The following is a 17,562-nucleotide window of genomic DNA, read 5'->3' on the forward strand; positions in this document are numbered from 1 at the left end:
AGATATCGACACGGATTCTGACTCCAGTGTCGATGACGATGATGCAAAATTGCAGCCTAAAATGGCTAAAGCCATCCGCTACATGATTATAGCAATGAAGGATGTATTGCACATATCAGAGGTAAACCCTGTCCCTGACAAAAGGGTGTATATGTATGGGGAGAAAAAGCAAGAGGTGACTTTTCCCCCTTCACATGAGTTAAATGAATTATGTGAAAAAGCGTGGGATTCCCCCGATAAGAAAGTGCTGATTTCCAAAAGGTTACTTATGGCGTACCCTTTCCCGCCAACGGACAGAATGCGCTGGGAATCCTCCCCTAGGGTAGATAAAGCTCTGACACGCTTATCTAAAAAGGTGGCCCTGCCGTCACAGGATACGGCCGCCCTAAAGGATCCTGCAGATAGGAAGCAGGAAAGTATCCTGAAGTCTTTTTATACACACTCAGGTACTCTACTGAGGCCGGCAATTGCGTCGGCCTGGATGTGTAGTGCTGTAACAGCATGGACAGATAATCTGTCTGAGGAAATGGATACCTTAGACAAGGATACCATTTTACTGACCCTGGGGCATATAAAAGACGCTGTCCTATATATGAGGGATGCCCAGAGGGACATTTGCTTACTGGGCTCTAGAATAAATGCAATGTCAATTTCTGCCAGAAGGGTCCTGTGGACTCCGCCATGGACAGGTGATGCCGACTCCAAAAAGCACATGGAGGTTTTACCTTACAAGGGTGAGGAATTGTTTGGGGACGGTCTCTCGGACCTAGTTTCCACAGCTACGGCTGGGAAGTCAAACTTTTTGCCATATATTCCCTCACAGCCTAAGAAAGCACCGTATTACCAAATGCAGTCCTTTCGATCACAGAGAAGCAAGAAGGTCAGAGGTGCGTCCTTTCTTGCCAGAGGCAGGGGTAGAGGAAAGAAGCTGCACCATACAGCTAGTTCCTAGGAACAGAAGTCCTCCCCGGCTTCCACTAAATCCACCGCATGACGCTGGGGCTCCACAGGAGCCAGGAGAGGTGGGGGCGCGTCTCCAAAATTTCAGCCACCAGTGGATTCGCTCACAGGTGGATCCCTGGGCTATACAGGTTGTGTCTCAGGGATACAAGCTGGAATTCGAAGTGATGCCCCCTCACCGTTACCTCAAATCGGCCCTGCCAGCTTCCCCCATAGAAAGGGAAGTAGTGTTAGCGACAATTCACAAGTTATATCTCCAGCAGGTGGTGGTAAAGGTTCCCCTCCTTCAACAAGGAAGAGGATACTATTCCACAATGTTTGTGGTACCGAAACCGGACGATTCGGTCAGACCCATATTGAATTTAAAATCCCTGAACATTTATCTGAAAAGATTCAAGTTCAAAATGGAATCGCTCAGAGCGGTCATTGCAAGCCTGGAAGAGGGGGATTTTATGGTGTCTCTGGACATCAAGGATGCTTACTTGCATGTCCCCATTTATCCACCTCATCAGGAGTACCTCAGATTTGTGGTACAGGACTGTCATTACCAATTCCAGACGTTGCCGTTTGGGCTCTCCACGGCACTGAGAATATTTACCAAGGTAATGGCAGAAATGATGGTGCTCCTTCGAAAGCAAGGAGTCACAATTATCCCATACTTGGACGATCTCCTCATAAAGGCGAGGTCCAGAGAGCAGTTGCTAATCAGCGTAGCACACCCTCAGGAGGTGTTGCAACAGCACGGCTGGATTCTGAATATTCCAAAGTCGCAGCTGATTCCTACTACGCGTCTGCCTTTTCTGGGCATGATTCTGGACACGGCGGAGAAGGCTCACGAGCTCGTGACTCTAGTCGGAGACCTCTTAAAACCGAAACAGGTGCCGGTGCATCGCTGCACGCGAGTCCTGGGAAAGATGGTGGCATCATACGAAGCCATTCCCTTCGGCAGGTTCCATGCGAGGATCTTTCAGTGGGATCTGTTGGACAAGTGGTCCTTCTCGAGGGCCGCAGGTTCGGCATACAGGACTGGGTCCTGGTGACCACGGATGCGAGCCTCCGAGGATGGGGGGCAGTCACTCAGGGAAGAAACTTCCAAGGGTTGTGGACAAGTCAGGAGGCTTGTCTGCACATAAATATCTTGGAACTAAGGGCCATATACAACGCCCTGAGTCAAGCGGAGCCTCTGCTTCGCAACCAACCGGTGCTGATTCAGTCAGACAACATCACCGCAGTGGCTCATGTAAACCGCCAGGGCGGCACAAGAAGCAGAGTGGCAATGGCAGAAGCCACCAGGATTCTTCGTTGGGCGGAGAATCACGTGCAAGCACTGTCAGCAGTGTTCATTCCGGGAGTGGACAACTGGGAAGCAGACTTCCTCAGCACGACCTCCACCCGGGAGAGTGGGGACTTCATCAAGAAGTCTTCACTCAGATTACAAATCGATGGGAACTGCCACAGGTGGACATGATGGCGTCCCGTCTCAACAAAAAGCTACAAAGGTATTGCGGCAGGTCAAGAGACCCTCAGGCGATAGCTGTGGATGCCCTGGTAACACCGTGGGTGTTCCAGTCGGTCTATGTGTTTCCTCCTCTTCCTCTCATACCCAAGGTGCTGAGAATCGTAAGAAAAAGAGGAGTGAGAACAATACTCATTGTTCCGGATTGGCCAAGAAGGACTTGGTACCCGGAACTGCAAGAAATGATCACAGAGGACCCATGGCCTCTGCCTCTCAGACAAGACCTGTTGCAACAGGGGCCCTGTCTGTTCCAAGACTTACCGCGGCTGCGTTTGACGGCATGGCGGTTGAACGCAGGATCCTAGCGGAAAAAGGCATTCCGGATGAAGTTATTCCTACGCTGATAAAGGCTAGGAAGGACGTGACAGCGAAACACTATCACCGTATATGGCGAAAATATGTTGCCTGGTGTGAGGCCATGAAGGCCCCTACAGAGGAATTCCAGCTGGGCCGGTTCCTGCACTTCCTACAGTCTGGAGTGACTATGGGCCTGAAGTTGGGGTCCATAAAGGTCCAGATTTCGGCCCTATCCATTTTCTTTCAAAGGGAACTGGCTTCTCTTCCTGAAGTTCAGACGTTTGTTAAGGGAGTGCTGCATATGGGATCTCAACGTGGTGTTGGGTTTCCTGAAATCCCACTGGTTTGAGCCACTTAAGACCGTGGAGCTAAAGTATCTCACGTGGAAGGTGGTCATGCTATTGGCCTTAGCTTCGGCTAGGCGTGTGTCATAATTGGCGGCTTTGTCATGTAAAAGCCCCTATCTGGTTTTCCATATGGACAGGGCAGAATTACGGACTCGTCCGCAATTTCTGCCGAAGGTGGTGTCATCTTTTAATTTGAACCAACCTATTGTGGTGCCTGCGGCTACTCGTGACTTGGAGGATTCCAAGTTGCTTGATGTAGTCAGGGCTTTGAAGATCTATGTAACTAGGATGGCTGGAGTCAGGCAGACTGACTCGCTGTTTAGCCTGTATGCATCCAACAAGCTGGGTGCTCCTGCTTCAAAGCAGACTATTGCTCGCTGGATCTGTAGCACGATTCAGCAGGCTCATTCTGCGGCTGGATTGCCGCATCCAAAATCGGTGAAAGCCCATTCCACAAGGAAAGTGGGCTCTTAGGCGGCTGCCCGAGGGGTCTCGGCATTACAGCTTTGCCGAGCAGCTACTTGGTCGGGTTCAAACACATTTACTAAGTTCTACAAGTTTGATACCCTGGCTGAGGAGGACTTTGTGTTTGCCCATTCGGTGCTGCAGAGTCATCCGCACTCTCCCGCCCGTTTGGGAGCTTTGCTATAATCCCCATGGTCCTTACGGAGTCCCCAGCATCCACTAGGACGTTAGAGAAAATAAGATTTTACTCACCGGTAAATCTATTTCTCGTAGTCCGTAGTGGATTGCGGACTTTCTGCAATACGTGTATATAGTTATTGCTTAATAAAGGGTTACGTTATGTTGGCATCCATTGTTTGATGCTCTGTTGTTGTTCATACTGTTGACTGGGTAAGTTTATCACAAGTTATACCAGCCACACCGTATGAGTCTTACCCTGGATTCCAAAATCCTTTCCTTGTAATGTCAGCTCTTCTGGGCACAGTTTCCTTAACTGAGGTCTGGAGGAGGTGCATAGAGGGAGGAGCCAGTGCACACCAGTAGTACTAAATCTTTCTTAGAGTGCCCAGTCTCCTGCGGAGCCCGTCTATTCCCCATGGTCCTTATGGAGTCCCCAGTATCCACTACGGACTACGAGAAATAGATTTACCGGTGAGTAAAATCTTATTTATAACAATGCTATGTAATTAAATTATTACACATATACAACTAACAATTCTACATTCTGTAGATGTACTTATAATTGTTTATACACAGAAAGTAACCTGGCAGCCCCATTATCTATTTCCTTAAAGGAAAAAAAATATATATATTTTTTTTTCGCTTTACATGTCACTATGGAAAGACTGTTAAGTAATTAATGCATTACTGCCCTTTGACAAAAATGGGTCATATGTAGTTGCCAGCCACACTGTAACGGGGCCTAAACATGGTACGATTTGTACCATGCAATTTCCTTTAAAGTCCCAGGAGCAGATATTGCATATTCACACTATGTGATTTGTACCAAGCTCATTTAAATAGTGGGTTGGTATTACAGGGGTGTGGGCGGCACCTTTTCACAGGGATAAAAAGTGGTTACCATTATAAATCTGTGGAGTTGTCTGTAGTTCCTGCTGAACTCTTCACATTGGTGGTCAGTGGTTTAAATACCAAAACTCAAGATTTGCTGTGCTCCGGCTGATTGCGTCCTTTCCTTCCTTCCATGCAGTGTGAAAAGAGAAGGAGACCTCGGGGAGCGGCGGGGAGTGGCTTTGGTGACAAAAATCGGGATCGCAAGGCTCTTCTGTACACATGGTGCGATATGCACTGTTTTTGTCTGCGATCTGATCAAATCTGGCATGCATGCATGCACATGAGCTGTGGGCTTGCGATACCAACGCAGCGGGACCGCACATCTCAAGCCCTGTACACACAGTGCGATATGCACCATATTCAATGTGGTTCAAACCATTTAGTTTAACTCGCGGGTGCATATTGCATCGGGTGTTGGCCGCTTAAGAATCTGTGTTTCCATAGAGCAGAAGTTTCTGGTATTCTTTGTAGAGATTTACTTGCCAATGCTGGTTTGGTTTTATCAGAATTAAATATCTACACATTGCTTTAGAAACAATATTTTATTGAAGGAATGACGATCTGGCTGCTTTTATGATTCCCTCGGGATCTACCACTTTCACCTTTAAAAAAAAAAAAAAGACAAGAAAAGGTTTTCAGGCAGATTTCAGTTTTATTTTGTAATACAATTCCGATTCCTGCAAACAATTCAAGATACATACTGTACAATGAAAGTCCTGCTTGTAAGATGACTGATATAATAATGTGCAATCATGATCTCTAAGATGGTTTGATATACTAGCCACACACTATGAGATAAAACTTGCCATCAGACAGACTGACCAACCAATTATCTGCAGTACATTGTGAGATAATTGGTCTGTCTGATGGTGAATATATCCACTGACAGATCCAATCAGCAATTACCGCACCTGTCAGGCATGCTGGAAGGTTTCTCATGCTCGACTGCAGAGGTGGCATGACAACGTTACCCATGATAGGGCTGCCATACTACAATCTTCTAGTAATAAGACAATCATGGTATAAAAGCAGCCATGATGGTTCAGCAACAGTGTCCTCCTTGTACTGAAACCTGATCTACAGTATGTCTTTACATCTCTAATAACCAGCCATATCCAAAACCATATGTTACTGTGTTCTCTATATGCAGCACTGAAGGAAGACCGCTCCAACATAGATCTGTATTTGCACACCCAAGCTTCATTATGCAAGATTATCTGTACCAGAGATAATACAGGCTCCCTAGTAGAATCACACAGGACACAAGTAAATAACAAGTGTAAATTCTCATACGTCCTAGAGGATGCTGGGGTCATATCAAGAACCATGGGGTATAGACGGGATCTGCAGGAGACATGGGCACTTTAAGACTTTCAAAGGGGTGTGAACTGGCTCCTCCCTCTATGCCCCTCCTCCAGACTACAGTTTAGATTCTGTGCCCAGGCAGACTGGATGCACACTGAGGAGCTCTACTGAGTTTCTTTGAAAAAGACTTATGTTAGGTTTTTTATTTTCAGGGAGTACTGCTGGCAACAGTCTCCCTGCTTCGTGGGACTTAGGGGAGAGAAATCAGACCTACTTCTGTGAGTTTAAAGGCTCTGCTTCTTTGGCTACAGGACACCATTAGCTCCTGAGGGTCTGATCGCTAGGTACGCCTAGATGCTCGTTCCCAGAGCCCGCCGTCACCCCCCTTGCAGAGCCAGAAGTCAGAAGACAGGTGAGTAGAAGAAGAAAATAAGACTTACAGTGACGGCTTCTGAGGTGCCGCAGCGCTCGAATGCTGCGCGCCATGCTCCCACACACAGCGGTACTACAGGGTGCAGAGCGCGGGGGGCGGTGCCCGGCGCCCTGGGCAGCATATATGACCACTATAAGTAACTGGCAAGAGCGGACATAGTGCCAGGGCACTGTCCGGACCCCCGCCAGTATAAAAATTTATTTGAAAAGAGCGGGTCTGAAGCGCGCCATTGCGGGGGCGGAGCTTAGCCCTCACAGCACACAACCCGGCGCCATTTTCTCTACACAAGGCTGCAGTGTGTCTGGGTGTGTTGGGTGCACGTGTGTCGGCATGTCTGAGGCGGAGTGCTCTTCCCAGGAGGAGACTATGTTAGGGACACAAACGGCTGTGGGAGTGACCCTGTTGGCACCGCCAACACCTGATTGGGTGAATGTTTTGAGTGCTTTGAATGCAAATGTGGCTCTGATAAATAAGAGATTCAATAAATCTGAGTCTCAGAACCAGGCATGGAAGAAATCCGTAGAGGATGTGTTGTGACCTTGGGATCACAAAAACGTTCATTTGCCCAGCTGGCAGACACGGATACCGACACGGACACTGACTCAAGTGTCGACTATAGTGGCAAAGAGCATTCAGTACATGATTGTGGCAATAAAAGACGTATTACATATCACTGAGGACCCTACTGTTCCTGATACTAGGGTTTGTATGTATAAAGGAAAGAAACCTGAGGTAACGTTTCCTCCCTCTCATGAACTGAACACGCTTTGTGAAAAGGTTTGGGAAAATCCTGACAAAAAGTTTCAGATTCCCAAAAGGATTCCAGTGGCGTATCCGTTTCCCTCTGGGGATAGGGAAAAATGGGAGTCACCCCCCGTTGTGGACAAATCTCTATCACGGCTGTCCAAAAAGGTGGCTCTTCCGTCCCCTGACACGGCAGCCCTAAAGGATCCTGCGGATCGTAGGCAGGAGAATACATTGAAATCCATTTATGTCACCACGGGTACGCTACTCAGAAATGCCATTGCATCTGCGTGGGTGAGTAGTGCTATCGAAAAATGGGCAGATAACTTGTCATCCGAAATAGATACCCTGGATAGGGATAGCGTTCTTTTGACACTGGGTTATATCAGGGACGCTGCAGTCTACCTAAAGGACGCTGCGAGGGATATTGGCCTCTTGGGATCAAGGGCCAATGCCATGGCAGTCTCAGCTAGGAGAGCAATGTGGATTGATCAATGGAATGCTGATGCTGACTCTAAGAAAGCTATGGAGTCTCTACCGTATAAAGGTGGTGTATTGTTTGGTGTCGGCCTCGCTGACTTTGTATCTACGGCTACCGCGGGTAAGTCATAATTTTTACCTTATGTGCCTGCACCACAAAAGAAAGCACACCACTATCAGATGCAGTACTTTCGGCCCAATAAATACAGAAAAGGCTGACGGTCTTCCTTCCTTGCTTCTAGAGGAAAGGGAAAAGGTAAACGATCACCGGCCGTGGCCGGTTCCCAGGAGCAGAAGTCCTCCCCGGCTTCTGCCAAATCCACTGCATGACGCTGGGGCTCCTCTGCGGGAGTCCGCACCGGTGGGGGCACGTCTCAGGCTCTTCAGTCAGTTCTGGGCTCGTTCGGCCCTGGACCCATGGGTTTTAGAAATAGTGTCCCAGGGGTACAAACTGGAGTTTCAAGACGTTCCCCCTCGCCAATTTTTGAAATCGGCCTTGCCAGCTTCTATTCCGGACAGGGAGGTGGTATGCGCCGCAATACAAAAATTGTGTCATTGTCAGGGTTCCCCCGTCGCACCAGGGAGAAGGCTTTTATTCGAGCCTGTTCGTGGTCCCGAAGTCAGACGGCTCAGTCAGACCAATCCTGAACCTCAAATACCTCAATTTCTACCTGAGAAAATTAAAATTCAAGATGGAATCTCTCCGGGCAGTGATCTCCAGTCTGGAGGAGGGAGATTTTATGGTGTCGGTAGACATAAAGGATGCCTACTTACATGTTCCCATTTATCCTCCACATCAGGCTTACCTGAGGTTTGCAGTTCAGGATTGTCATTACCAATTTCAGACGTTGCCATTTGGTCTGTCCACGGCTCCGAGGGTTTTCACCAAAGTAATGGCCGAAATGATGGTTCTCCTGTGCAAACAAGGAGTCACAGTTATCCCGTACTTGGACGATCTACTGATAAATATGCCCCATTAGATATGCCCTCTAGTATCGACGCTTACACACACATTAAAAGTAAAAAAAAAAAAAAAAAATACTCCTGCTTCCGGACCGTTGCCCTCCGCCTGTCCGCCCGCTCCTCAGAACTATGGGAGAGAAGTCATGATATCTCTCCCATAACACCGCTCAGCAGCACACGCACACTGTCAGAGCCGAAAGCCAGAGCTCAGGAGTGAGCTCCTGCCTCCGGCTGCTACTGAGGGCAAGAAGCTAGGCGCCCACTAGTAACAAAATCTCAGCAGGCGCCCGGCTAGGTGAGCCTGGCCGGGCCAGATCAAGTGGCTCTGCGGGCCTTATACGGCCCTCGGGCTTGAGGTTCCCCACCCCTGTCCTAGAGGGACGCAAGTTCGGGATCCAGGACTGGATCCTAGTGACCACGGATGCGAGTCTCCGAGGCTGGGGAGCAGTAACACAAGAGGTAAGCTTCCAGGGAAGATGGTCAAGCCAGGAAATTTGTCTACACATAAACGTTCTGGAGTTACGGGCCATTTACAACGGCCTTCTGCAAGCGGAACATCTTCTTCGCAATCGGGCCGTCTTGATTCAGTCGGGCAACATAACAGCAGTAGCATACATAAACCGCCAGGGCGGAACAAAGAGCAGAACGGCAATGGCAGAGGCCACAAAGGTTCTCCGCTGGGCGGAAAGGCATACAAGAGCTCTGTCAGCGATCTTCATTCCAGGAGTGGACAACTGGGAAGCAGACTTCCTCAGCAGACACGATCTCCATCCAGGAGAGTGGGGTCTTCATCAAGAGGTCTTTGAGGAATTCCCCAAAGACTTGTCACTTCTGCAAACAGACATGATGGCGTCTCACATCAACAAGAAACGTCAGAGATATTGTTCCAGGTCGAGAGACCCTCAAGCAATAGCAGTGGACGCCCTAGTGACACCGTGGGTGTTTCAGTCGGTGTATGTGTTTCCTCCGCTTCCACTCGTTCCAAAAGTGATAAAGATCATAAGACAAACAAAGGTTCAAGCGATCCTTATTGTTCCAGACTGGCCAAGGAGGGCTTAGTATCCAGATCTTCAGGAATTACTCATAGGAGATCCCTGGCCTCTTCCTCTGAGGGAGGATCTGTTACAGCAGGGGCCATGCGTGTTCCAAGACTTACCGCGACTTTGTTTGACGGCTTGGCGGTTGAACGCCGGATCCTAGCCCGAAAGGGTATTCCCAAGGAAATCATCCCCACTCTTATTCAGGCCAGAAAAGGAGTAACGTCTAAACATTACCACCGTATTTGGAGAAAATACGTGTCTTGGTGTGAATCCAGGAAGGCTTCTACGGAAGAATTTCAGTTAGGACGTTTTCTCCATTTTCTACAAGCTGATGTGGTTGCGGGCCTAAAATTGGGCTCAGTTAAAGTACAAATTTCAGCCTTATCGGTTTTCTTCCAAAAACAATTGTCCTCCCTTCCAGAAGTTCAGACTTTCATGAAAGGCGTGTTGCATATCCAACCTCCCCTTTGTGTCCCCTGTGGCACCATGGAATCTTAACGTGGTGTTGCAATTCATTCAATCTCATTGGTTTGAACCTTTACAGAAGGTAGAGTTGAAATTCCTCACTTGGAAAGTGGTCATGCTGTTGGCCTTGGCATCCGCAAGGCGGGTGTCTGAATTAGCGGCCTTGTCTCACAAGAGCCCTTATTTGATCTTCCATGAAGATAGAGCAGAGTTGAGGATTCGTCAGCAATTTCTGCCGAAAGTAGTTTCGTTGTTCCACTTCAACCAACCTATTGTGGTGCCAGTGGCTACTGACGCCTTGCTGGAATCGAAGTTTCTCGATGTAGTCAGAGCTTTGAAAAATAAGAATTTACTTACCGATAATTCTATTTCTCGTAGTCCGTAGTGGATGCTGGGGACTCCGTCAGGACCATGGGGTTTAGCGGCTCCGCAGGAGACAGGGCACAATAATAAAAGCTTTAGGATCAGGTGGTGTGCACTGGCTCCTCCCCCTATGACCCTCCTCCAAGCCTCAGTTAGGATACTGTGCCCGGACGAGCGTGCATAATAAGGAAGGATATTGAATCCCGGGTAAGACTCATACCAGCCACACCAATCACACCGTACAACCTGTGATATGAACCCAGTTAACAGTATGATAACAACGAAGGAGCCTCTGAAAAGATGGCTCACAACAAGAATAACCCGATTTTTGTAACAATAACTATGTACAAGTATTGCAGACAATCCGCACTTGGGATGGGCGCCCAGCATCCACTACGGACTACGAGAAATAGAATTATCGGTAAGTAAATTCTTATTTTCTCTAACGTCCTAAGTGGATGCTGGGGACTCCGTCAGGACCATGGGGATTATACCAAAGCTCCCAAACGGGCGGGAGAGTGCGGATGACTCTGCAGCACCGAATGAGAGAACTCCAGGTCCTCCTCAGTCAGGGTGTGCCCCTGACCAAGTAGCAGCTCGGCAAAGTTGTAAAGCCGAGACCCCTCGGGCAGCCGCCCAAGATGAGCCCACTTCCTTGTGGAATGGGCTTTTACTGATTTTGGCTGTGGCAAGCCTGCCACAGAATGTGCAAGCTGAATTGTACTACAAATCCAGCGAGCAATCGTCTGCTTAGAAGCAGGAACACCCATCTTGTTGGGTGCATACAGGCTAAACAGCGAGTCAGATTTTCTGACTCCAGTCGTTCTGGAAACATATATTTTCAGGGCCCTGACAACGTCAAGTAACTTGGAGTCCTCCAAGTCCCTAGTAGCCGCAGGTACCACAATAGGTTGGTTCATGTGAAAAACAGAAAACACCTTAAGGAGAAATTGAGGACGAGTCCTCAATTCTGCCCTGTCAGAATGAAAAATTAAGTAAGGGCTTTTATATGATAAAGCCGCCCATTCTGACACACGCCTGGCTGAAGCCAGGGCTAATAGAATCTTCACCTTCCATGTGAAATATTTTAATTCCACAGTGGTGAGTGGATCAAACCAATGTGACTTTAGGAAACTCAAAACAACATTGAGATCCCAAGGTGCCACTGGGGGCACAAAAGGAGGCTGTATATGCAGTACCCCTTTTACAAACGTCTGAACTTCAGGCACTGAAGCCAGTTCTTTCTGGAAGAAATTTGACAGGGTCGAAATTTGAACCTTAATGGACCCTAATTTTAGGCCCATAGACAGTCCTGTTTTCAGGAAATGTAGGAAACGACCCAGTTGGAATTCCTCTGTAGGGACCTTCTTGGCCTCACACCACGCAACATATTTTCGCCAAATGCGGTGAAAATGTTTTGCGGTTACATCCTTCCTGGCTTCGACCAGGGTAGGGATGACTTCATCTGGAATGCCCTTTCAGGATCCGGCGTTCAACTGCCATGCCGTCAAACGCAGCCGCGGTAAGTCTTGGAACAGACAAGGCCCCATGCTGGAGCAGGTCCTTTCTTAAAGGTAGAGGCCACGGTTCTTCCGTGAGCATCTCTTGAAGTTCCGGGTACCAAGTCCTTCTTGACCCATCCGGAACCACGAGTATCGTTCTTACTCATCTCCTTCTTATGATTCTCAGTACTTTTGGTATGAGATGCATAGGAGGGAACACATACCCTGACTGGTACACCCACAGTGTTACCAGAGCGTCCACCGCTATTGCCTGAGGGTCCCTTGACCTGGCGCAATATTTGTCTAGTTTTTTGTTCAGGCGGGACGCCATCATGTCCACCTTTGGTTTTTCCCAACGGTTTACAATCATGTGGAAGACTTCCCGCTGAAGTCCCCACTCTCCCGGGTGGAGGTTATGCCTGCTGAGGAAGTTTGCTTCCCAGTTTTCCACTCCCGGAATTAACACTGCTGAGAGTGTTATCACATGATTTTTCGCCCAGCGAAGAATCCTTGCAGTTTCTGCCATTTCCCTCCTGCTTCATGTGCCGCCCTGTCTGTTTACGTGGGCGACTGCCGTGATGTTGTCCCACTGGATCAATACCGGCTGACCTTGAAGCAGAGGTCTTGCTAAGCTTAGAGCCTTGTAAATTGCCCTTAGCTCCAGTATATTTATGTGGAGAGAAGTCTCCAGACTTGATCACACTCCCTGGAAATTTTTTCCTTGTGTGACTGCTCCCCAGCCACTCAGGCTGGCATCCGTGGTCACCAGGACCCAGTCCTGAATGTCGAATCTGCGGCCCTTTCATAGATGAGCACTCTGCAGCCACCGCAGAAGAAAACACCCTTGTCCTTGGAGACAGGGTTGTCCGCTGATGCATCTGAAGATGCGATCCGGACCATTTTCCCAGCAGATTCCACTGAAAGGTTCTTGCGTGAAATCTACCGAATGGGATCGCTTTGTAAGAAACCACCATTTTTCACAGGACCCTTGTGCAATGATGCACTGATACTTTTCCTGGTTTTAGGAGGTTCCTGACTAGCTCGGATAACTCCCTGGTCTTCTTCTCCGGGAGAAAACATCCTTTTCTGGACTGTGTCCAGAATCATTCCTAGGAACATTAGACGTGTCGTCGGAAAAAGCTGCGATTTTGGAATATTTAGAATCCACTCGTGCTGTCGTAGAACTACTTGAGATAGTGCTACTCCGACCGCCAACTGTTCTCTGGACCTTGCCCTTATCAGGAAAGCGTCCATATTTCTTTTAGGAAGAATCATCATTTCGGCCATTACCATGGTAAAGACCCGGGGTGCCGTGGACAATCCAAACGGCAGCGTCTGAACTGATAGTGACAGTTCTGTACCACGAACCTGAGATACCCTTGGTGAGAAGGGCAAAATTTGGACATGTAGGTAAGCGTCCCTGATATCCAGTGACACCATATCGTCCTGGTTCGCTATCACTGCTCTGAGTGACTCCATCTTGATTTGAACCCTTGTATGTAATTGTTCAAATCTTTTAGATCTCACCGAGCCGTTTGGCTTCAGTACCACAATATAGTGTGGAATAATACCCCTTCCCTTGTTGTAGGAGGGGTACTTTGATTATCACCTGCTGGGAATACAGCCTGTGAATTTTTTTCCAATACTGCCTCCCTGTCGGAGGGAGACGTTGGTAAAGCAGACTTCAGGAACTTGTGAGGGGAAGACGTCTCGAATTTCCAATGTACACCTGGGATACTACGTGTAGGATCCAGGAGTCCACTTGCGAGTGAGCCCACTGCGTGCTGAAACTCTTGAGATGACCCCCCACCGCACCTGAGTCCGCTTGTATGGCCCCAGCGTCATGCTGCGGACTTGGCAGAAGCTGTGGAGGACTTCTGTTCCTGGGAATGGGCTGCCTGCTGCAGTCTTCTTCCCTTTCCTCTAACCCTGGGCAGATATGACTGGCCTTTTGCCCGCCTGCCTTTATGGGTACGAAAGGACTGAGACTGAAAAGACTGTGTCCTTTTCTGCTGAGATGTGACTTGGGGTAACAAAAGTGGATTTTCCAGCTGTTGCCATGGCCACCAGGTCCGATGGACCGCCCCTTTATACGGCAATACTTCCATGTGCCGTCTGGAATCTGCATCACCTGACCACTGTCGTGTCTATAAACATCGTCTGGCAGATATGGACATCACATCTACTCTTGATGCCAGAATGCAAATATCCCTCTGCGCATCTCGCATATATAGAAATGCATCCTTAAAATGCTCTATAGTCAATAAAATATTGTTCCTGTCAAGGGTATGTCAAAGTCAGAAAAATATCTCTATGCACACTACCATATTTGCACCTCACACAGGTCCGTGCTGCGCATGCGTACGCTCTCCCGTACGTGCGCATACTCACAGTCGCGGGCACCCGCAGGCGCATGGTATGCGTATTTACGGTAGAGTTTATGCGATCGTAGCGTGCGACTCAATCATTACATATTTTCACTATATAATGTATTTTGTAGATCATGGTCCCTTTGATAGATTCTGCAAGTTTGGTTACTATAGAATGTTCATGAACAGAGAAATCCCTCTTTGTTTGATACGAAGGGTCAGACAGGAGTAATACAGTGGTGTTTAGTATCCATCGGAAGAATATTTAATTAGAAATATTCCGGTGTTGGTTTGAAGCAGATCAATCGCTCGTGCGAATAGTTATGGACATAAGAAGTTTATGAACATTTACTTTATTTGCACTTTATTACCCATGCGGCGGGAAACCCAGTTTCCCTCCCACCTGAGCTGTTGGAAATAGTCACAGCCCACCTGTATGAATCAACCTATGACCTTTTGTTATAATGCGAAGCCGAATTCCTGTGTCCAATGAACAATAAGATTGTAGGGACCATTGAATTGCATTGTGTGTGGGGCATAAATAGGCAGGCCGACCATATCCAGTTCACTCTCTTCAACGGTTCTCATTGCTGATAATCGGGAGCTGGATATCGAGGCGCATGCGATCGTTTCCCCTTGTGCGTAAGTGTTTCTCCGCAACTATATTGATCTTCTTGTTATTGTGGGCCAATCTCTCTCAATTTCTCTCACTTTCTCTCTCTCTCTCTCTCTTACTCATTTTCCCTTAAATTGTATTGTATTGTATTTCCTGTGTAGTTATCTGGTTAGGTAGTCTATGTTATATTGTAGTGTATGACTTGTATTGTGTTTAACTCTTTTGCAAGTATAGCATTCATAATATATATTTTAGGCGTTGGACCCTGAGCACGGTATCTGTGTATTTCTTATAGTATTAAGTATTCTCAGAGCGTCGGTGACGCTCAAACAGCTTTTAAGGTAATAAGGTTATACTGTGTTGCATTTACTCTCTAACATTACACTAAGGTTTTACTGCACAATACACTGTTTAGGGTTTAGATACAAAGGTTTAATATAGTAAGCGTCAGCTCCGCTGGTGATCTCCTCGTGGTCGCGAGCGTTCGCTACGCTATAGCGAATCATTACTTTAGTTAACAGCCAATAACGTGCCTGCCTGTGATCTCTTGGCCGTGAGTGAACGTGACGCTTGAGCGTCTCGATCACGGCAAAGCGATTGTTACGCAACTAGCGTACCCTTACGGTACTTCATACATAAATAGCGTACAGTGTTCTTAGACCTCATAAAGGGTATTATATACGATAAATATTTAGCTTTATCAATTGGCGGCTCGCCCTGTCCTTCACATATCTGCACTAGGTAATTTCAGCAGACATTATCCAGCAGCAAAGGGCGGGAGATCATATTCCTCGTAGTGCTGTTTGGATAAGCGTCTGCTTCTCTTAGTAAAGGGTGCTGAAGGAATCCGGGAACCGGAGGTAAGAACAAAACAATAGTGTCTTTTTAAAACTGTTTATTTTTCTGTCTTGCGTACACACGCACGCACACACATATATCTGCATTTCCTTTTCATTGGTGTATTTTCGTATGTCACTCTCCTGTTTGCCAGTTCTATAGTTGATAAACGTATAAATTGTGTTACGGTGGATCTTTGCTTTGCGTACACGTGTCTCTAACAAAAGACTGAGACTTGCGTACGCAATCCAAGGGCCGACGCACGCAGCGTATATTACGCAACGGAGCGTACGGGTACGCCCACGTAACTCAAATCACAAGTTTTTTTTTCTCTCCTCTCAACGCGATAAGTAGCGCCACGCGGTAAATAACGCCAGGCGATAAATCGCGCAAATTTTTTTTTTTAAATTCGAAATTTAAATTAATAGATCCTTCTCCTAATTTGTAACACATCTGGTCTAAAGAGAAATTTCTGCGCAGAAATAGAAATAGAAACAAAAGTGTACATGTGGTGAGTGAGTGTGTTGTATACAATTTTACAGGTTGAACCACAAGAAAAGTCGAGTACTCGTGAGGTACATGCGTGTAAGTGACGTACATGGTGGCTAGGGAGGCATCCCTGGTTAAATATACAATTTGAGCATTAGAGTGTAGCAGACCAGGAGGTCATACTGTAACAGACCAGGAGGTCATAGCAGACCAACAGGTTCAGGTACAGCAGACAAGGAAGTCCGCTATACAGTCCACAGGCACAACACCAAGAAAGGGTTGGTGCAACACCCATATAGGCCATATAAGCTCTGGCTGAAGGAATTCGCAGCCGAAATTTTCGATTCCACTGGTCGCTCAGTACATAAGATTAGTTGCTTGTGTACTAAACGATTGTACCGCACGTAATTGTGTGCATTAGTAAACCTGACCGGTACTATTTGTGTACGAAGGTCATAAACGCTATTTGTACATTCTAACGTGATTTGTGTAATTTTTTTTTTATTTTAAGGGAAGTTCGCTGCTCACTCAGGAACTATCCAGCAACCAATAGTTACTGGAAAGAGTAAGTGTTCTTCGGAGCACCCTCACAGGTTCCAGTAAATAGAGGTTCAGGTCGCAGGGGCCCTAGGTCGAGTACGCCAGCACCATATCGGTGTGATCAGGTCGTATTGGTCGGCGTGGGCGAGTGAGTGGGGTACTCGGTAAACCGCCACCGTCAGCCTATTTTGGACATTTGGTTTGCGTAAGGGTTGGTTAAATAAAGCAACACCTTCGAACTATGGGGGCCACTTGTTCAGGTAGGGGGCGATCAACCTCGGTTCGGGTTGATTCAGTGAACCGACCAATTGGGTCGGCAAGGTATGTAATGTGTGAGAAATACGGAAGTCACACAGAAGCTTTATGTGATGAATGGGAGAGAATGACAGTACATGACGGGGAGAAATTCCCAAGAGTAGGTAGCTTCAGCACAGAAGTGTTAACGAATTTAAGGAGAAGGATATGTCTCATTAAATCAACAAAGAGACGAATCAAACATTACGATTATTTGCAGTTGTGGCAGCAGGAAGGTGACATACAGAGAGGATTGGCTCAGGCGGCGGGATCTGGCTCAATCAGAAAACTGATAGCCACGGCCCCACCGCCACCATACATATCAGGAGAGAAATTGGTTGCGGAGAATGACGCACTAAGGTGTAACACACAAACACTTAGCAACTGTGTAAATGTTAAAGATAATGTTAACCAATTAACCAATGCAAGTATTAACTCGTGCAAGTTGTACCCTGTTTTGAAC

At 47.4% G+C, this 17,562-nt stretch overlaps 1 protein-coding gene across 2 annotated transcripts in view; it reads right to left on the reverse strand.

The window, feature by feature from the left end:
• Nucleotides 1–5,186: 5,186 nt before the first annotated feature.
• The window catches only part of MORN3 (MORN repeat containing 3), a 107,628-nt gene continuing 95,252 nt past the window's right edge, over nucleotides 5,187–17,562 (reverse strand). For both annotated transcript variants that reach the window (XM_063964442.1, XM_063964443.1), the window contains exon 6: nucleotides 5,187–5,261. In XM_063964442.1, coding sequence (XP_063820512.1) covers nucleotides 5,202–5,261 — 60 coding nt within the window. In that variant the 3' untranslated portion in view covers nucleotides 5,187–5,201. The remainder of the gene's footprint in view (nucleotides 5,262–17,562) is intronic.

This window comes from Pseudophryne corroboree, chromosome 1 (genome assembly GCF_028390025.1).
Source record: "Pseudophryne corroboree isolate aPseCor3 chromosome 1, aPseCor3.hap2, whole genome shotgun sequence".
NCBI classification, from domain to species: Eukaryota; Metazoa; Chordata; class Amphibia; order Anura; family Myobatrachidae; genus Pseudophryne; species Pseudophryne corroboree.